Source organism: Enoplosus armatus, chromosome 13 (genome assembly GCF_043641665.1).
Source record: "Enoplosus armatus isolate fEnoArm2 chromosome 13, fEnoArm2.hap1, whole genome shotgun sequence".
Classification (NCBI taxonomy): Eukaryota; Metazoa; Chordata; class Actinopteri; order Centrarchiformes; family Enoplosidae; genus Enoplosus; species Enoplosus armatus.
In genome coordinates this window covers 19,537,619-19,558,688 of record NC_092192.1, presented here as the reverse complement: position 1 = coordinate 19,558,688, position 21,070 = coordinate 19,537,619, and the positions used below count along the sequence as shown (strand labels likewise).

At 44.2% G+C, this 21,070-nt stretch overlaps 2 protein-coding genes across 2 annotated transcripts in view; both read left to right on the top strand.

The window, feature by feature from the left end:
- srrm3 (serine/arginine repetitive matrix 3) overlaps nt 1-12,379 on the top strand; it is a 32,007-nt gene extending 19,628 nt beyond the window's left edge. Inside the window, exons 6-13 of the mRNA XM_070918068.1 lie at nt 621-656; nt 935-985; nt 1,557-1,664; nt 2,265-2,427; nt 9,236-9,519; nt 9,653-9,904; nt 10,012-10,137; nt 12,118-12,379. Of these exons, the coding sequence (XP_070774169.1) occupies nt 621-656; nt 935-985; nt 1,557-1,664; nt 2,265-2,427; nt 9,236-9,519; nt 9,653-9,904; nt 10,012-10,137; nt 12,118-12,379 (1,282 nt within the window). The remainder of the gene's footprint in view (nt 1-620; nt 657-934; nt 986-1,556; nt 1,665-2,264; nt 2,428-9,235; nt 9,520-9,652; nt 9,905-10,011; nt 10,138-12,117) is intronic.
- Nucleotides 12,380-15,662: 3,283 nt separating this feature from the next.
- hspb1 (heat shock protein, alpha-crystallin-related, 1) lies at nt 15,663-19,887 on the top strand. The gene is made up of 3 exons (XM_070917051.1): nt 15,663-16,152; nt 18,271-18,334; nt 19,023-19,887. Exons 1-3 carry the CDS (start codon nt 15,744-15,746, stop codon nt 19,177-19,179), a joined length of 630 nt encoding a protein of 209 aa, XP_070773152.1. The 5' UTR covers nt 15,663-15,743; the 3' UTR covers nt 19,180-19,887.
- The last annotated feature ends 1,183 nt before the right edge of the window (nt 19,888-21,070 follow it).

Sequence of the window (21,070 nt, the reverse complement as noted above, 5' to 3'; positions counted from 1 at the left end):
ATATTCCATTTAGCAGTTGGTACATGAAAATACACAATCCTGCTGCTGCTGTTAACTTGAACATATTCTGTGACAAAACTAGGCCTGGTACTGGTAGCTCTAGCCTTACACTAGCTTGTGTGTCAGTCTTTCTAATATATAGAATGCTGTTTTTGTTCATATATTGAGGCATATTTGTCATTAAATGTACACAAACAGTGAATGAATCTCAACTGCATGTGAAGCTTACACACCTTCAGGGACTCTTTGGAGGTGAATATGAAAATATAAAACAAAGGAAATAAAAACATGTGGCACACAGATTGATGACAGCACAGTTTTGGGTTCAGCCAGCCTCCAGCATTTGTCCAAAATACCACTTCCAATGTCCTAGAATTTATTTCAAGAAGCAGATTTTAGTAATTCCCAAAACCACCTCAAATCTGGAACACCGTTGAAATACCTTTTCTGGGTAAAACGCAAAACTGGAAACAAATAAAGTAACCAGACCTCAGTGAACATGCTTCTCAGACCTGCCTCCTGGTCCACAGTGTATATGGATTATTCAGTTGAGTATTATGTGATGTATCTGTCATAATATCGTCATTACAATGATTGTGGTGTTTTTTTTGTCTTTATAGATCTGCATCGGGCTCCAGGAAAAAGAGGAGATACAGGTGTGTATGACACAAGAAGAAAAATCAATGATCAGCACTGTTGTTCACAGCACATTATTCATCACAGTGTGCATCAAAGCAATGTGTTGCAAATGAGTTTTCTTGTGTAAGGTGTGTGTTATTGTCATTTCTGCCTATTTATTACTGTTTGCTCAAAAGACAATGCAATCCATATGGGTGAGTGGTACATTGAGTTTGCTTTTTTCTAAAGGGAATGCGTGTTTTCCCGTGTTTTAATGGACATAGCTTCATTATCTTTCGTATGACATTTGTTCCAGATCGGGCAGCCCAAAGAACAAACACAAAGACAAGAACAAACAGAAAAAGAGGTGAGACGCACACAGAATTACATGTTAATGTTGAGCTGACAGGAAAATCTACACATCTGCTTTTTTTTTTCCAGTAAATTCACTTTCATCATCAGGAAAATGTACACACAGTATGCAATGTAAAAGACTAAGTTAAGCGCACTTTGTCCTCCGCACACGGTAAAACAAACAGGAAGCAATAACAATGGCTACAATTGGAATCACGTTCAGTCTCTCATAAATTTATATTGGTATTTTGCAGCCATTATCTCAGGCTCAGGCTCACAATGTTATGAATGTTAACGACTGTAAAGCACAGAGTGCATCTTCTAAGCTTTGTGTGTGCGTTCAACACAATTTCCATGCGATATACGTCGCACCCCGTCTTGATTAGAATATATATTGAAAGCATTTGGCAGTGCATGAACTGTTTTACATACCATGAGATAGTCTACTAGTCTACTGAGCTAGCTGTGGCACGTGTGTCCCTGTGGTGTATGCATACATCCACGGGGCTTCATGTATGCATATGTGTGCTTGTGTGTGTGTGTGTGTGTGTGTGGTGCGTGTTCGTCCATGTGTTGTCTCTCAGGTCCCCTGGTGAGACCCCCAGTAGGAGTTCACAGCGTCAAGGCAGCTGCTGCAGCTCCCGTAGCGCCTCCCTGTCCTCCACTCGGAGCACCTCCAAATCTCCCGCCAGGTAGACTCCTCAACACACACACACACACACACACACACACACACACACACACACACACTTAGTTTTGTCACACACTGATATGGCTTCCCTGACTGTCGAGCAGTTGCCCTGGTGACTGTCGGCCTCTCTCATTTACACTCTGTCCTTGGGGGATAGATTAGGATACAAATGGGGCTCCTCTGCATGTCTTATAATAACCCCCATTAACTGGCTGTGATATCTCACTCTGCACTCTTATTGAGTGTGAAAATATCAGCAGCAACTCGGCTGCCGACAGTTTGTTATGTTAGCGGCTAATGTAGCTTCGAGCCACTAGCCTCAAGCAGAGGTCTACAGAGGTCTGATGAGCTCACTTCTCCACACACCCCCAGATGTTTTTCATTTTCACTTTATACAAAGTGATTCAGCTAACATTCTTCATCATGACCAAGATGATATATTTTGTAAGATCAGAAGGTGTGTGTTCACCTCGGTCTCTGTACTGCAGCTCTTAACTCATTTAAGCATCTGTGGTGCTCTCTCCAGTCTTTATCTGTCACTTGTGTCCAAATATTTAAAGTGCTTTAAATGTTGTGTTGCTGTGTGGCTCTGCTCTTCCAGACTGAACTCCAAGCACAAGACAGACGGACAAAAGGCGCCCGGCACCTCGCTGTCCCCGGGCCCCAACGCTCCCGCCACGTGGCACAACGGGGACCACACCCAGCGAAGCCGCAACGGCAAGGCCGGCAGACTCAACCACGCCGAGGGCGAGAAAATGCACGATGTATGTAATCTCCTCTATTTTGCTTCCACACCCCCACCCTTCCCCCCACCCACTCCAACGGTACCTACCACAGTCTCTACAAATGACTTTTGTCTTGCTCTTTTGTGTTGGTTGACATGAATTATCATCTTCTTTGATATTGATTTCTCAGTTATTCCTAGGTTGTAGGCCAGTTTTTATAATTGATATTATTATTTCTGACGTGTAAAAGACACTCCTGTCCTGTGTAAAATCTGCCGCTCCTGCTGCTTTGTTTCTGGCTCTCTTTGACTCCTCTGCCATCTTGATTTATTTGTTTGTTCTTGTTTGCCGGTAACAGAGGGAGGGAGCAAAGAGAAGAAAGGTTGTAGTGTTTCTGTTCAGCACACATCCTCTGAGTCGAAGCACGACATTAGCATACCACACCTCGGATGGAAATATGAGCCGCAATGGCGCACAGTGTTTCCAAATGAATGAGCAACAAGATGTGTTGTTTCCTCCGAGCGGGTGCCTGCTAAGACTTAAGACAAATAAAAAAAGTTCAGCCAGGGACAGGTATGACTACTTCAAACATTTGCTCCCCCCTGAAGATCAATGCCCGTGAAGAAATATCAAAGAGAAAGGAAGTTTCACTGCAGATAAAGTCTTAATTAGTCAATGATGCAAGAGTCTCTATCAGACGTCTGATGGTGCTTTTAAAGTGAGAGCAACCTGCGATTCCTCCTGGAACTGAATAATCCAATCACATATGGAAAGTCTTGATCCAAGCCTGCAAAAATGAATTGTAACAAGGTGCAGCTCTCCGCTCTGTGGAAGATTTAAAATGCCTAAACAAAAACAAATCAAACTCCAAGGTGACGTACTTCCTCCTGGAACGAACATGTGGGCGGAGTTTAGTTAGGAGAGGGATTTATATAAAAACGTACAGCTCAAACGTGGGCGTGGCTTAGGGAATACAGTGAGATGCAGAGCCGTGGAGAGATATGGAGCTGAGGAGGACAACTGGCCTCCACACACACCTCCCTCACCTGCGTTGTTGGAAATGTAAACAGTTTTTGCCAGCTGAAATCCAAACACACATCTCCTACTAAGATATTGCTCTGCTAGTCAATAATAAAAGCCAAATAATTGTCCTTTTGACATGTGTTTTTCATTTGATTATGACCGAGTTAATGCAAACATAAAAAAAAGAAACACATTTTACAAAGCGCGTTGTATTTCTTTGTGCCATTTGTTTTTATTGAAGAATTTTAAATCTTTCATATGGGCGAGCTGTGTCCTAAAACTGTGGCGTGCAGCAACTGAATCCACATCATGCCAGACACAGGGTGAACGGCTCTTCTCTTAAAATCAAACACAGCCCTACATACTGTGCACAATAGGCTCCTGAGGTGTTATAAATCACACTCCTCTCTGCGGGTTCAATTTGGAACTGCTCCTTGTTTGTTTTGAAAAGAACCACTGTTAGTCTCTGATTACCTAAAAGACACTGCCTGTGATGAGTTTTGAATCACTTTCTGTTATTATGGAAACAGCTTTGCTCTTCCATACTGTAAATGGATCATTAGAGCTACAGTAGCAGCAGAGCCATTATGTTGGAATAAAACAAAAGACCAAAGGGAGCGATTGTAAAATAATCTTCCTCTGATGAATAAGCATCTAAACGGGCTGCAAACCCCCTGTAAACACTGTCTTCTATTTCCTACTCCAGCTTGCATGTGTCTATGAGGTCTCATCTGATCTCTCTCTCTCTCTTTCTGCTTATTTCATTCATTACTGTTTTTTTCCCTTATCAATTTAAGTGGTATTTACCCATGAATAAATGCCCAAATCTTTCTGTCTCGTTTTATATAAAAAGCACTCAAATGCTTTGGAACCGGACCAAGTAGGTTAACTGGGTATGTGTAATAGTTTCTTCTTGTCAATACAGTTGTCTTTCTTCTCAAGCACATGCTCTGCTCAGATAGATCCTCTTCTCCTCCAGGCGTCCAACAGCTCCTGCCAAACCACCAGGAGTTAAACTCATGCTCCTCTCTACTGCTTTACTTTACCATGTTGATGTGCATGTTGCCCCTAGGTGGCAGTATCTCTTCTGTCCCTGACATTTGTTTCTACTCTATCTGCTCAGGCCAGTGGAGAATGGCAAGGGAGGTCTGTTTGATCTTTGTACTTTTGAGCCATTCAGTTGGGCTGTAGTGAAAGAGGAGCATTTAATTGGCTCACATTTTTTAAGCAGCATCTCTATAGCATAAGGTGATGATGCCACTATTGTTAATCTCCACCAAAAAGTATTTGTTTCATCCCCCAAACTGAAATGTTTGCACAGGAGGATGGTTATGTGTGACAGATCCTGGATCCAACGGGAGTTTGATTTTACTGCAGCAGTTGTGTGGTTTAGCAAATGTTTCTGTATAGCAGCTCTGGTTGTCTATCTATCATCTCAGTTTGTGTTCCTGTAGTCGTCCTCTAGCCCCGCTTGGAGCCGTCTCATCCACTGCGTGGAAGACGGTCCTGGATCCCATAGAAAAGCTCTGGGAAACGGCAGCTCTTTATCAGAGGTGGAGAGGTTAAGCAGACGTGCATTTGCCAAACCAACAAGTTAGTCCTTCCCGCTGAAGCCCTCTCTGAAACACGGTAGTGCAGCCGGCCCAAGTTTGTTTTCGAGTGTGGAAAACGGGCTCCTTGCTGCTTTTCGAGAGAGAAGGCTTCAAGGATGAGGACACACTGGCTAGTTTGGTAATACGTGCGCTTAACTTCCCCCACCTCAGAGAAAGGGCAACACACAGCCGCTTCCCCAAGCTTTTCAATGGGAAGCATCCGGGACTCCTACACAGCGAATGAGACAGTCCCAAACGGGGCTAGTCGTCCTCTTGCTCATTATTAATGGATGTCTTCAAACACTTCAAACACAAGTACATGGACTCTTGAAAATAACTAGGACAACTCACACATTTATGAACATGATTGTTATTTTAAAGGGACCCAAGCCATTTTGAAAGCAAGCTCCCTGTTCACGCGAACAGTTCAAACAGCCGATTTGACGGAGCTCCTTAAGGCTCTCTCTTGCCGTACCTGTGTTTACAGTGATGAATAAATCAAAAAGATTGCCTGGAAGAAGGCTGGGCCGATGTCCAAAAAGTGCAGAGTAGAGAGGTGCTGCTACTGAGGAAGACCCAGGCCAAAATGTGACTGGGGTCCCTTTCAAATGTGCTGACTCTTTAGTTGTCCATCTTAGCAGTGACTGCCCCTTCAACACTCTTTAACACCCCCCTCTCCTCCCCCCTCCCTCCTCTCCTACCTGTTCATCTGTGTCATGTGTGACTCACGTCTCACTCTTGTTGTCCTGGCATTTTTCTTCCCACGTATCTCTCACATCTGCCAGCTCTGCATGCCCTCCTCCTCCTCCTCCTCCTCCCCCTCCCCCTCCCGCCCTTCTAGCTACTCTACTCTACATGGATGTCCACTAATATGACAATTAACTCCGCTTACCTCTATTCTTTCCCCCCCCCCATTTTGATACAAATATAGCTGCATTTGTACAAGCGAAAAAGACAAAGCAAATCATGTAGTTTATAGACTCATCCTTTGTTTCTAATTTTAGTTTGATTTGAATTCCATCTGGATTTCTTTTTTCTTTTTCTCCCCTCTATTTTCTTTGTACTTTTTGGTTTGTTTATTTCTCCTTAGTCTCTGGACACAATATGTAGCTTTGATACTAAAAGAGGTCATTGTCTTTTTCCCATTTCGCTGCGGAGAACATTCCTTTCTCCTTTTTTCTTTTTTTCTTTCTTTCCTTTTTTTTGTTGATATTGCATACGTGTCACTGATTGAAATGGAAGGTAGGTAATGCTTTGCCTACGCACGTGATCTTTATGCAGATGAGAATGTGACAAGCACCCTAGCCTGAGTGACGTCAATGTTTCTCTCTCTTTCTCTCTCTCTCTCTCTCTCTCTCTCGCTCTCTTCCTGTTATTTACCAATGGTCTTTAACCAAATTAATTTAACTTCATCAATTATGATTTGACTCTTAAAAGATTGGATTACGTAGAGCTCTGGTTTTTCTCTTTCCTCCTTAACTTCATTCTGAAGTCCAGTATCCCGCTCTATCTTCCATGTCCATTTCTTTCTCCACTTTTGTTTTCTTTCTGTTTTGGTAGAATGCATTCCTGTTTGTCCAGCATCTCTCTGTTTGTCGGTGAATTAGTACATGCGTCTTATGATTTTCACCATATTGATTTCCACGACTGTTTCTAACAACTGTCATAAGCACCAGTGGTTGTGTGTTTTCTTATTATATCGCTTAGTTGTCTTCTCTATAGCGGAGAACGGCTCTACTTTCTGCCAGTCGGGTGCTTTTGTTGTATCTTAGATTAGGAAACCGTTCAGACAGCACATGATAATGCATGCGGAAGAGCGAGCTGTATGTGGTTTCTTACAAAACGCCTTTTGGAGATTTACCCTCTTTTCTGACCTGCTTACAATAAGCAGTGTGCAACTGTGCATCACAAGTTTCAGTCCCCAACACCTATTGAATCACTTATCCAAGTTCTATTTTTGTTGAATGCTTAAAATAGAGCTTTGGAACATGTTTTAACTCACCCTCTACCATACACAGTTTATAGGATAAGGCTGGCTTACTCTGTGTTTTTCTTACTATGAACAAATCCCTTGAAAAGGCCGAAACAACAATGTGTTGGTCTGTCAATACTGTGTCTGTGGCATTCAGCCCCAAATCTGTTTGATTGAATTTTATTTATTTAGCACCAAATAATAACAGACGTTATCTCAGGAAACTTTTCATATAGATGCTAGTGATAATGATATTAATATTGATAAATAATAATAATGTGCTCAAAATGACAATGCTAACATGCTGTTCACCATCTTAGTTTTGCATTTTAGCATGCTAAAATTCACTAATTAGCACTAAACAGTAAAAGTACAGCTGATGCTGATGGGAATGTCATTAGTTTAGCAGGTATTTGGTTAAAAACCAAAGTATTGAAAGAATCCAACAGTTGTTGAGATAATTCAGTCTGGACCAAAAGTGGACCAGCCAACTGACTGACAGACTGACATTGCCACCCATAGAGCCATGCTAGCGGCTCTAGATAAGGCATCTGGGCACTGTAGTTTTTAACAAATGTCACTCAAACAGGAGTAAATAGTGCATTTGTTGGGGACTACTTTCAGTTGCGGATTAATACACATTTGGTGCTCTAATAATAATAAACTTCAGTGCCCGTGTTCATGCTGATGCTAATGAATGAACATGTCACCCGATGCAACAGTGTAGCTCACTGACGTGCCTGTAATAATTTTGGAAAGCAATGGAGCTCCGTGGCACTAAGGAATAAGCTATATTAAGCTATTATGGTAGGATCAGTTCATTGTTGGCTTTGTTTTTTTTCGTGATAATATAATAAGTAAAATACAGAATTTTGCCAGCCATATCCTTGAAGACAGTGGTCATTTTGGAAACTGCTAGCTTCAAGGTAATTGAGTCTTTTTATGACTTTAAAAGTAGCTTTTCACTTTCGAAACCCAAAGGATCCAATCACATGGATTAGATGCAATTATGCTGACCTTTCACTGACAAAATGTTTTATTGGGCGTCTTATGTTAGACAAGCCCCCCCCCCCCAAAATAACCTTTGATTGTCATAAAATGTGCTTGAACCCAGGTCAATCTCAGTTATAACACTCACTGTTGTAATATAGCAACAACTCCCTGGAACTACACTAACAGAAAGGTTGGTTATTGTGACCCGTCTCAAGGAGCCCATGAGTGTAACCAGTAGAAGCTAAGGTAGTTAACCTGTAAAACAACAGCTGCCCTGTGGTAGATACCACATGGAGAGAAAGATGGTGAAGAAAATACCTTTAACTCTCGCCAGCCAGTTGCTCTCTGATGTTTAGGATGGTGACTGGGCCCAGAGGATTTACTCTCTGTGTGAGGGATTCCCTGCACATTGTGGTTTTCCTCTTTGCTTTTGAGTTCTTTTCCATTGATTTCCATGCATTGTCTCATGAGTCACTGGCAGGGAAGGGTTTTGTGTCTTTTTCTCTTGCATTTTGTGAATCTAATGATGCACTTATGTTGCCCCACTTTTCCCTTTTCTTCATACCTTACCTACTAAAGGAGGGAATACCACTTTATTGGTAAGTGGATGTTAACCAGAAGGGAGTTAAACAAGAGTAACCATTAAAAAAAAAAAAAAACAAAGAAAATGGGTCGCTGTTCACATCTCAGCAATTGTCTTCAGGAAAAAAAAAATCCAGAAAGAGAAAATTGAGTAGCTGACGATTTGTTTTCTGATTCGATTGATTCAATAATTGTGATCTTTATTTTGTTCCTTCCATTTCTGTGATGTTCCGTCAAGTTGTCTTCTCTTTCTGTTTTGTTTCATTTTTTTAACCATTACTAAAAAAAAACAAAAAAAAAAAAAAAAAAACTGAAGAAGTCCTCTTTTTCTACTATACAAAATCTGTAGCTCTGTACTTTCTGCCTCTGCTCTTAAACTTATTTGGTTCACAGTTTTGTTTTGTTTTTTTCCCTCTCTTCCTCCTTCTCCTAGTTTTTTTGTTTGTTTTTGCGATCAACTCATTATGGTTTTGCATGCCAAGTATTGCATGCGCTGCACCATAGAGGACTATCTATAAGCCATATGGAGAAAACCTAGATCTTTTTCTTTTAGATGTTTACCTTCTTTTGGCAAGTACACCGTAGCACTCAATCACCAGCCTGAAAACACTCTAATGCTCTTTTTGTCCTTTTTCTTGTTTTTTTTTTTCTTTTATTTCCTTTGTTGGTCATCGTTTCTCTACAGAAGCTCCGTCTGCTGACTGATAGCTCTGCAGGCGTCCAGTCCACTCTGCTAAGAGCGCACAAGCTCCACAGCGCCCCCAGCAGGAGCCAGGCAGGACAGATGTGCGCAGCCGGAGAGGCTGGGAGTGTGGATAGCAGGAACACAGCTGTAGGCCAGACGTCAGGGAGGAGAGGGAGCCAGAGAGGCCAGAATAAGAGCTCCCACTCCCCCGCTCACAGCAGCGACTCTGCCCACTCCCAGCACAACCACACTCACAGAGGGAGGAACTCTCGCCACCAGAGAAAGTAAGCACATAGGACTTCATGTAGCCTGCATTTTCAGTGTCTTGTCACTCCTGGAACTTCCCACTTTACCCAACTCTTGCCATTAAGAGAGGATCATTTGACATTTGCTGTATTATACTGCCAATTACCCCAGGACAAAAGGTGGCCACTCTTCCAAGCGTCACCACCGCACCAGTCGGGGTCAGGCACACCACCGGAGCCCATCGGCATCTCCAGGACGCCACTCGCACACGTCGGCCAGGAAGAAAGAGGAGTCTCGGAGCAAAACCAACCTCCGACAGCGCAGCAGCTCCTGGAGCAGCGGGCATTCATCCTCGCGCTCGGCCTCCAGAGACAGGGGCCCCAGCAAGGCCAAGTCCCCACACAACAGGCAGAACAACTCCAGGTGAGACCTGGTCCTCTGTCACACTTCTTTTCTTTCAGCTTCTAGTTGTATCTTGAGCTCATGTGCTTTGTTGTCGTTGTTCTGATGGTGTTCTGTGTGTCATGCAGAGAGAGGGACAGCCCTAACCGCTCTGACACCGACAGCCGAGCTCGCCGCCGCTCGCGCAGCTACTCGCCCATCCGCAAAAGGAGAAGAGATTCACCCAGCTTCATGGAGGCTCGCAGGATCACCAGGTAACGCAGCTGTCCAGCATCACAAACTTCCTCCTGATACGTTTAAGATTTCCATTTGGACATGTGATCACTTACTACGTGGACTTTCCTACAGCGATGAAGTTGAAAATGCTATTTCCTGCAATCAACTATTAACACATTATGATGAAATTGGTTGTTGTGGTTTCCATAGTAATTATGAATAAAACAAATACAAACAAAAATATTGTTAAGAGAGACATGATAGATAGATAGATAGATAGATAGATAGATAGATAGATAGATAGATAGATAGATAGATAGATAGATAGATAGATAGATAGATAGATAGATATTCCATGTTTACCGTCTAACGTTGGAAAATATTAAGTCTAAATGAAAACAGATTGAATGTTTGTTGTTTTGGACCCTGAAAACATGCTGAGGAAGTACTTTTTTCAGTCTGCAGGATGTAGTTTGTGGTGCTGTTGAATTGTGATGTGCTTTCACTGTCAGGTGTTAAGGGTCGGCTAAACAACAGAAACACATACAGGTGAATCAACACCTCTCTAAAACAGTTCCAACAAAAGCTGAACGTGATAACCTTCATGAAGGGAGGGTTTATTTTTGGACTGCATCGGAGTGTACGTACTAATAAGGGCATAAAGTCGATACAGACTTGAAGTAGGATTACAACAGCCAAGGGAAATATGTATTGTATTCTCCAATTAAGTATTTAGTTTGTTTGATCTCTTCATTTATTGATGTACCGATTTGTTTGGGAGGTATTGTTTCCATTAAATATGATCAGATTTGTATCATGTACCCCCCCCAAGCTGATGAAAATATGTTTGAATAACAGTCAACATATCATATATATAAAACTGGAGTCATCAAAGCTTTACATTTGAACTATGTTGATAGCGAGCCGGGGTCTTATTTATCGTTTGATCTTTTCCCATAGAAACGTCTTTGAGGTTTGTTGCACTTGAAGTGTAGTTTGTAGTTAGTTTTTAAAACATAAAGAGAAAACTCCCACATCTCTGAGGAAAATAAACCTCTCAAACTTCTCATACAAGTGTGAATAGACATGGGTGAAATGTGTGTGCCTTGTCAGTCCTAAAGGTCCTGGTGCCAAGACAACGGGATGCTGCTGAACTGAGCTGCTGCGGGCTAGTTACCCTGGTAACAGTTGCCGTGCAGCAGCAGGATCCGGCTAGTCTGACTCCTGAAGCTCGGCTGAACAGCAAACCATCAGAGGTCCCCTGAGTAAACCTGGCCTCCTGGTTTTTTTTTTCCCTGTCCTCTTTCTGCTCCTCCATCTCCTTCCTGAAATTGACACAAAGAAACTCACACCAACTCTAAAGCTCCACCTCACTGCGGTTATGCACTAATGTTGTAACACAGGGATTAAAATGCTATCAAGGTTTATTTCAGGGGATATCCCTCCCATATTCCCACGTCAGATACTGAAGACAAAAGCTAAGGCTGAGTAATCTCCAATGCTGCTGAAATGACAAGGTGACACACACCTTGCAGCAGCAGGGACACCTTGATAGCGTTTATCTCTCCCCGCACTGTTGACTGTTGATTTTTCTGGGTGTTGGCCTCCACTGAGAAGAAGAGGTTCTTTTGGGAACTAACAGCTAATTACCTTACAGGAAACACTTCCAGGGTGGCTATTAACAAGGCAATCTAAGCTTAAGCTTAAACTAACGACATGCTGTTCTCTGCTATGTGCGTGCAATTACACTGCGAGTGTGTGTGTGTGTGTGTGTGTGCGTGTGTGTGTGTGTGTGTGTGGTTGAACAGCTTGGACTTTCTTTAACCCATATAGCTGCTCTCTTTCAGATCCTGCACTGATCATAAGTCTTCCACACCTGTAACCTAACACTGATTTGCTGTCAACCAACCAAATTCTGTCTTAATCCATCACGTGTTTTACGTCAGTCAGATAAATACCTGACCGCGACACTAACTCCTCCAACTGTCCGTCATCCTCCCCCTTCCTCCTCCCCACAGTGCTCGGAAGCGGCCCATCCCGTACTACCGGCCCAGTCCTTCGTCGTCCAGCTACGACAGCAGTCCGTCGCGGTCCAGCCGCAGCCGCAGCCGCAGCTACAGCAGCTACAGCCGCAGCAGAAGCCACAGCAGAAGCCGGAGCCGCAGCCGGAGCTGGAGCCGGAGCCGCAGCCAGAGCCGGAGCTGGAGCCGCAGCAGGAGTCGCTCCCGCAGTCACCACAGTTACTACAGCCGCAGCAGCTACGACAGCCCCGGCTTCTGAGCGCAGCAGACGGCACGGGAAGGGAAACGAAAACAAACCGAGGAGGAGTCCTGTTAAATGCGCTGTGCTCCGGTTCAGTCATGATGTATGTTTAACAAGCCCTTGACGGTGCCCGCACCGCTGTACAGTCCAGGGCCCTCGACCCTAGACCATCATCTCTCTTTAATGCAGAGCCTGGATCAAAGAGGAGAAATGTATTTTGATAGAGCACATTACTATGAAATTGGCTGTCACTGTTCATGTCTTCACACATACAAGGTATTAATGGAAATGGGTTGCCACACGTCCAAATTTATTTTGGTAAAGCCCAAAGAACAAATCTTGCTGTATGTTAGCACTTTCTTTCTCTTCTTCCACAAAGCAACCAAAAATGAATTCATTAAAAGCTACATATACTATATAAAAAATATATATATGTATATATATATCCTAACAATAGGAGCTGAGTAGAAGACAAAAAGAGGACACGTCAACAGCTTACTGTACATTTCAAAAAATCTGACCCCCCCCCCCCCCCCCCCCCATCATGTACTCATCTTCCCAAAGACTTCCATCTCATCGAAGCACAGAGATCAACTGAAGTGAGAACAAAAGAGAAGCCGGCGGATGACATGGGAAGCAAAAAAGAAAAGGAACTTTTTTTTTATGATGAAATGGTATTGTATAGGTTTGTCTGTATAGATGTAAAACTCTCTTTAAGTTCTGGCTTTGTAAACTATGCACTGTATATTCCATCTAGTTTGAGCAGGTTCGTTTCGCATGATGCATCAGGAGAGACTTGCTGCTCGAAAGGAGAGCACCTGCCCCCCCCCCCCCCCCCCCCCCCCGACATGTACAATATGTCAGCCACCTGCATACAGAGGTGAATGAGAAGGAAGCAAAAAACTATGTATTATGTACTTTTACTCTCTTCCCTGTTTAAATTATTATGTTGACTCTGTTAATCCTGACTGTGTGAGAGAGTGTGTGTGTGTGTGTGTGTGTGTGTGTGTGTGTGTGTGTACCTCCACTGCAACAACCAGGGAGGTAATTATTTATGTGTACACCACTGCTGTGTGGTACTGTGCAAGAAAGCTGTCTGCAAAAGGTTTCCATGCACACTTTTGTGTTGACCACAGCTATTTATTATCCTACTGTATTTATTCGTTTATTTATCGGGTTATTTATTATTTAATTTATTTATCAGTCGGAGCAGTAAAGCAGTTGGATCATGCTTTGAAGATGAGATTGCTGCAGACGTATTCCCATTTGAAAATGTTCTGTATGTGTCCGTGTTACACACAAAATCTGTCTGTCATTGTGGCGAAGGCTTACTATCGCTATCAGATTAGCGAGCAGGGTGAAGAGACACTGCACTCTGATTTTAGCCAGTGGAACCGAGTCTTCGCCCGCAGTCACTCCCACGACTGCCATTAGGGCGTCCCCGGCCTATTGTAATGGTTCACTTTAATGCAAGCCTTTTATTGTGGCTCTGCCTGTATTGAGGAGCGAGGTATCAGCCTCAAGCGGAACCGAAACATCTCCTACTCTACTGTGTGTTTCTCTGATGCCCAGTATAATGGGCCGCACCATCCCTGTCAGAGGTCCCCTGGTTTCCAGCTTCAGGAAGAGAATGTATGTGATGTGAACTAACGTAGCAGAGACACCAGCAGGCTCTGTAAACAGACTGGCGATGCAATCAGGGATCACCCTAAGTCTTCCTTACCATTCGTCCAGTCTCACGTCACTCGCACGGTGTTGCATTCCCAGTGTAACCAGACTAAACCCAACTATGATACTCTGCGAACTTGTTAATTTATTCCAAGTATAGCATTGCCCCTTTGGTTCTGCAAGTCATTCTTTGTAGTGTACAAGTTATTATAACTGACAATAAACAGAAACAAATGGGGAAATAAGTATACTCTCATGTTGTTCTTGGTCTTAATGACTTCAGGGGCACTGATATGATGATATGTTTCCCTACAGGTGGTGCTGATGAGAACCTTCCAGTACCTGATAACCCAGGACTGAAAACTTTAAACCTCGCAAGAATGGGCTAGAATGTTCTCCGGCTCTGCCGGACTAGATATATACTTCTGCTGCGATATCATATAACCCTGTGGGAATATGTTGGTTTCAATGAGGACGAAGCAAAATCAATGAAATAAGCTAAAGAGTGAAATTAATTATAATTAACACCACTTAAAGTCTTGAGCAGAGAAACGGGAACATTTTCAAATAAAATAATATAAAACGTGTTGACTAATGGGGATGTAACCCCCCCACCCCAACCACCCACCCACCCACCCACCAAAGCTTTGTGTTAGACGTGTGACTAAAGACTGGAACAATGAAAGTGAAAAACGTGACAGCAAAAGCAATAACATTGTATTCAAAGAGGACACACCTACAGATTCAGGTTTTGCTTTTGAGGTGATGGTTTCAAATTATTTTCATTTATTCTCAATTCATTCTTCTTCTTTGTTTTGTTTGATTCTGTGGAAATGGTGTCCAATTTTCATTCTGAAGTGAACTGTTATACCGAAGGAAACAGAATCGGTCTGTAAGGAGTCTGTGCACCCTCTGACTCGCATCATAGCTGGATCCTATAAGCGCCGAGTGACAATGTTTCCAAAAGCGGAACATGAGAGTGCCAAGTTGGTAGGAACACATCTGTGACATACAATGAATCCACACGACTGACAGACTGTGTCAGGCTGTCAGTCGCTTTGAGAAACCACAGCTTATTAATTCCCTGTCTGAGACGTTAATAACATGGGGTGTTGCAGAAAACGTCACTGACACTGATCTGATAACAGCCAGTTGTGAAGCTGAATATTGTGGTGGTGTATATTATGTGTTCCTACACAGCATCCTCATTAGTGTCATTATACAGGCTCGGCCCTGCCTGCACTGTGTATCGTGGCCTATCCAGAGCCATGTCAGAAATAGCATGTTAGTCTTATCTAAGTCTGAGTGTATGTGATCAGCAGGCCCGGTTCACTTCCAGGCAGCCTCCCAGATTCTTCTGGCTCTTTGGAGAGGGGGGGGGGTTACACACGTAGCAAGGGGAGCAGGTTTAACAGTGCACTAGGCAGCTGCTGCTGGGGAGGGCCTTCCTGTTGGATTCCATTCGAGTGCTACGCCTGCCACAAATAGATTCTCTAGTACTTTCCATAAACATGTTGGGGGTGTGAGCTGGGGGGGCTTGAGTCAGAGGGGTGGGCTCTGTTGACAGGGGTGGTGTCAGTGTGTATAAAAGCTCTCAGCTGAGAGGCAGACAGCACGTTGGGAAAACATTTCCAGAGAGGCCAAAGGGCTCTTCATCTGCAGCCAGCAGCTCTCCACTACAGCAACACTCCTCTGCCGCCTAAACACAGCAGCCATGACAGAGAGACGTATTCCTTTCACCCTGCTCCGCACCCCCAGCTGGGACCCATTCCGGGACTGGCACCAGAACAGCCGCATTTTCGACCAGGCCTTCGGCATGCCGGCCCTGCCGGAGGACTTCTCCACATTCCCCAGCACCCACTGGCCGGGGTACCTGCGGCCCTCCATCCTGGCCCCGGACATGGGCTCCATGATGCCCCACACCCACATGGTTCCCCAAACTCCCATGATGTACCCAGGCGCCATTATGGCCCAGCAGGCTCGTGCCCTGTCCCGCCAGGTGAGCAGCGGCATGTCAGAGATCAAGCAGACCCAAGACAACTGGAAGGTGTCCCTGGACGTCAACCACTTCTCACCCGAGGAGCTGGTGGTGAAGACCAAGGATGGTGTGGTGGAAATCTCTGGTGAGCTCTAATTTCTCCTTCACTGAGCCCTTGTCTGTACTCTCCTGTTACCTACTGCATGCTGATTCAATGAGCGCAGTATTTCCATAACCTCGTAGACTAAAAACCTGAGGTGTTGAAGGTAATTTCCTCTCAGGGGAAGCCTGTCTTTGATTGGGCCACTCAATCCAACAGCAACGTATTAACACCTGAGAATGTGCCCATGTGCAGGATAACAGAACGTCTCACTTGGTTTGTCTCTTCCCTGTATAAGACAAAACTGCTACAGTGCTCTACAAAGAAACAATATAAAAAGGCAGGAAACATTTTTGCTAGGTCAAGCATAAGCCAGATGCATTGCTGCAGTGTTACATAATATCTTGAGACAATATACTGAGGGCGGGGGCTTTTGGCTGCACGCCTGCGAGATGCAAAACAACACACGATTCAACATGTGGGAGTCGACTTTTGCAGCAGCTCACAGATGAGCACAGTGTTTTATTACACAGCCTGTTTCTGCCTCTTGCCATGAAATGTTTTCATTGTCCGTCCCTGCTTGTGAAGGACCAAAGCAAAATGGACAAACCTGAAGAAATGTGTGTGGAATGGATCGTTTAATAGCTTAGCTCTCTGAGGCCTCCAGCTCCCTTTTCTCTGAGTCAGTGTCAGCCTCTCTGCCTGCCTGCCATTTCAGAAAGAATCACGCTCCCAGAGTAGGGGGCTTAACCGTGACTCACCACGTGAGCCTGCTTCTTTAAAAGGACTGTTGGATCTTGTCCAGGCCCAGGGTTCAGGGCTTGACTATGGCCTCACTGCTGAGAGACTGAGTATAGATAAACAAAGCACAGGATGCAAATGGCAACTGCCACCTCATGTACCTCATATGTCACCAGAGAAGAGGGATGATATGTTATGATATTTAAGATTATCGGCTTTAGCGAGAGTTTTGTATACACACCAAAGTGCAACCTCTTTGTGCCAGTGACACTCACACTGGCAGTGTCGTCTTGCTGTAAAGGGGACAGCTCCCCGAGGACAGCAACCTTTATCAGCCCGTTGTCATAACAAACATATTAATGTAGCCAGAATGAAGGGCAATGTTTCAACATCACAGCCAGGAATCGTAGTGCCTCTGAGAGACTGACAGGACCTGATTGAGACTGGTGAGGGTCCTCTAAGGCTGCTGTGGCTGTGGCTACATGTGTGGGAGCCTTAAAAGGTCAAAATACCCCCACAAAGCCTCCTCAAAGTCAAACAGCACATAGTCATTGTATTGTTTGCGATATCACATGTTACAAACACACATACAGTATAGCTTTGGGAATTCTTGGCAAGAGTTAGATGAGAAGATCGATACCACCCTCATGACTGCTCAGTGAAGTTACAGTGAGGTTGAGGTAAACCACTAAATAACAATGAATATAAAGCTAGAGCCAGGAGCCGGTTTAGCTTAGCATAAGGACTGGACACCTGTCCAAAACTAACAAAATATTCCTAACAGCACCTCCACATGAGGTTTTTACACTTTTATACACATATAACGTGATGATTAGTGAGTTTCAGAGGTGCTGGTAGATGGATATTGTTCCCTAGTCTTTATGCTAAGCTAACTAGCTGCTGGCTTCATATTTGGTGTAACGACAGGAGAGGGGTATCAATCTTCTTATCTAGCTCAGCAAGAAAGTGAATAATTGTGTTGAGGTCTGTTTCCCCTTACCTAAATCTGAGCCAAACCTTATCCCCAACCCCAATCAGTTATCTCTGCTACGCCTAACCATGACCACAGGTGTAATTAATCAAACGAATCATGGCTGCATTCCATTTAGGTGTACTGGTTCCACGGTCCTGGTATTGTGTATGCTGACTCAACGTAATGGCTTTTTTTGTGACATACTTGAATTGAGCCATAATTAATGATTCATAGTTACACGTGTGCGTTTTCTGCCATGACAAGACAAAATGAAAAAGACCAACTGAACATCATCTAGATGTTGAGAATCCTCAAAATACTGAATGTAGTTTCGTTTAAATGTTAAAAACAAATGGAGTTATAGATATCAGGCACTGATTATAATAATAGTTATAAGGTATAATAGTTCACACACGTTTCAGTTAAAAGTGTGCTGTCTGTGTCCGTAGGCAAGCACGAGGAGAGGAAGGACGAGCACGGTTTTGTGTCCAGAACCTTCACCAGGAAATACACGTAAGTAGCCCCAATGTTTTAAAGTTCAGTCTTTATTAAAGAATAAACTTGCAGAATAACATTTGACACAAAATTAGTTTTGTTTTTGATCACTTTTTACACGTCTGCAGTCCAGTTGGATGAAAGGGAGCTGCTGGCCATGCAATATGTCAACAGCTCACTTCAAGACTAACAGATTTCTTCTTCAAATGGCTTTGCTGTGGCTGTTTGATGGAGGCTTTGCCGGGCATTTTCATGGAGGAAATGCATTTCTCAGGCTGGCTTCAGATCCCTGTGATTCTCCTAATGTGGCTTTGCTGCCGTGAGTGTCTTTAGTTTTGGGTTGGTCCAGCCTGTGGAGGGCTGATAGCTGAATTTCATGCTCTGAAAAGCAGCAGCAGCAGCAGCCTCCACCTCCCAGCGTTCATCCCGCCTCTGTCTGAGTGTGTAGCTCCGTAGGACTCTGCTGCCATCCAGGGGCCACAGCGCACACACTGAGAAGACAAGCCGAGCTCGTCTTGGATCTGATTTTACCCCCCCCCCCCCCCCCCCCAAGGGTGACTCAGGCATTAATGTTTCAGTCAGTCTTTGTTTAAGTAGCGGCGGTGATGCTTCTTTCATCAGCACCGGAGCTCTTTGTAAATGCACTGGAGTGATTTGTTCGACTCATAACTTCATCGTGTTTTCTCCCCCCCCCCTCCCCCTCCAGCCTCCCTTCATCAGCTAGCATTGAGAAAGTGAGCTCCACCCTGTCTCCTGAGGGGGTGCTGACCGTGGAGGCTCCTTTGATCATGCCGGCCATTGAGTCCTCAGAGACCACGATACCTGTCAACGTGGACAACAAAGGTGGCGTGGTGAAGAAGTAGGAGGGGGGGGGAGCAGCGCAGTGTCTCCCACACACACACCCACACCCACACACACACACACACACACACACATTTAAATAAGCACTTTATTCCTACAACAGCCTTCTAGGAAGGTGAGGAAGCAGCTTATCGCTCTTCCTAAAGCAGGCTTGTTCACGCACCAGAGAGAGGAAAGCCAGGGATTGCCCTTGCTCCCCCCTCTCTCTCCCCTCCCTCTCTGGTAATGAGCCAGCCCCAGCTGAGTGCACTATGCAAACACATCTGCACCAGCGCCATATGCCTGCTCTTTCTGCTGTAATTACACTCTTCATCACAATGTGGGAAATCTCAGCTTAGCCCTGCTCACAGCTTTCTCTCTCTCCCTGACTTACACACACAGGCCGACCCTTCTCACTTCCATTGAGTAAATCTCCGTCATGCTGCACCTAGAGACACCCTAAAGACGACGGTGAAGCGGGCCGTTATAGCAGTGATCTTGTAAATTAAAGGACCAAGGTCCCAGGGGAGCACACACACACACACACACACACACACACACACACACACACACACACACACACCACCACCACCATCACCACCATCACTCTGAGTGCAGAACAATGCCTGTTAGCGATCACACTGTGGTCCCCCTGGACTGGAAATAGACTGGTTGTATCTGTAATTAAAAAAGATCCAGTCATGCAAACACAGAATAAAAAACAAACAGCATATTGAGTCTTGTCTTTTTTAAGTTGCAAACTGTCTGTTTGCATGCTGGTGACATTATGACATTAGAGGTCTTTCTCTTCATGGAAGCAGCTACTGTGAGCTGTGTGTGTGTGTGTGTGTGTGTGTGTGCGTGTTGTAAGTCTGGAAACAGGAATAATAACTAAATGGAAATGCTAAGATTCTTATCTTATGCTCAATTATTCATCTGATGGTCATCCACGCAAAAGAGAGCAAGTGAAACATGTCAGCCCCCATAAGTGATGCAGGCAGCCAACGACAAACACCGTTGCCTTTTAGCATTTGTAATTTGACATTTAAGAATAGCGCCCCCCAGCAGGCCATAATGCACAAGGTTTCTTTAAAAATGTAACAGTAGCTAAAACATTACTTAAACATTGTGTATCTGAATACACACAGTTAAGTTAGTTAGAGTTCATATCTTAATATTCATTACAAACAACCCATAATATCATATAAAATTCAGTTTTTTTTAAATGAATCCTAATGCCTAAGTGACCCTCAGCAGACAGACACATGTGGACCGCCGGGCTGAGGTCTGCACTTTATGAAGTGGAGGAAAGCTGATGGGGCAGTCGATGAATGAGACGGGTGTCATGTGTTCAGAGGAACAGAGGCCATTTCTGCTGTGTATCTGCACTGAAACGTGTCATGACGCCCAAAATTGCATAATTCCATCATATAGGACACCTCTGATGAATTATTCATGCCCACATAGATACATAATTGATGGAGATTTGCTCTCAACTCTTGACTGAGCAGGGTCATTTAAAACAATTGCACCAGGCGTGGATGCTACTGGGGGAGTGAAAGTACTGCAGAGTCTGCAGGAGCCAAAAGGTGTGTGTATGATACTGTGACTAATTCTTTTATTGCTGATTAACCTACTCATACTATTTAGCCACGCTGTTGGCTTTGCCCTTTTCCATGAGAGTCCGTCGGCCTGTGTGTTGGTCCACCACTTTGGTCCAGACTGAAACATCCAAACAACTGATGGATGGATTAACATGAACGTTTGTACAGACATTTATGATCCCCAGAGAAGAGCCTACTGACTTTGGTGACCCCCTGACATTTCCTCTATCTGTGAAACATCTATTGACAACTACTGGATCGACCACCATGAATGTAGCGACAGATATTCAAAATCCCCAGAGGATGAACT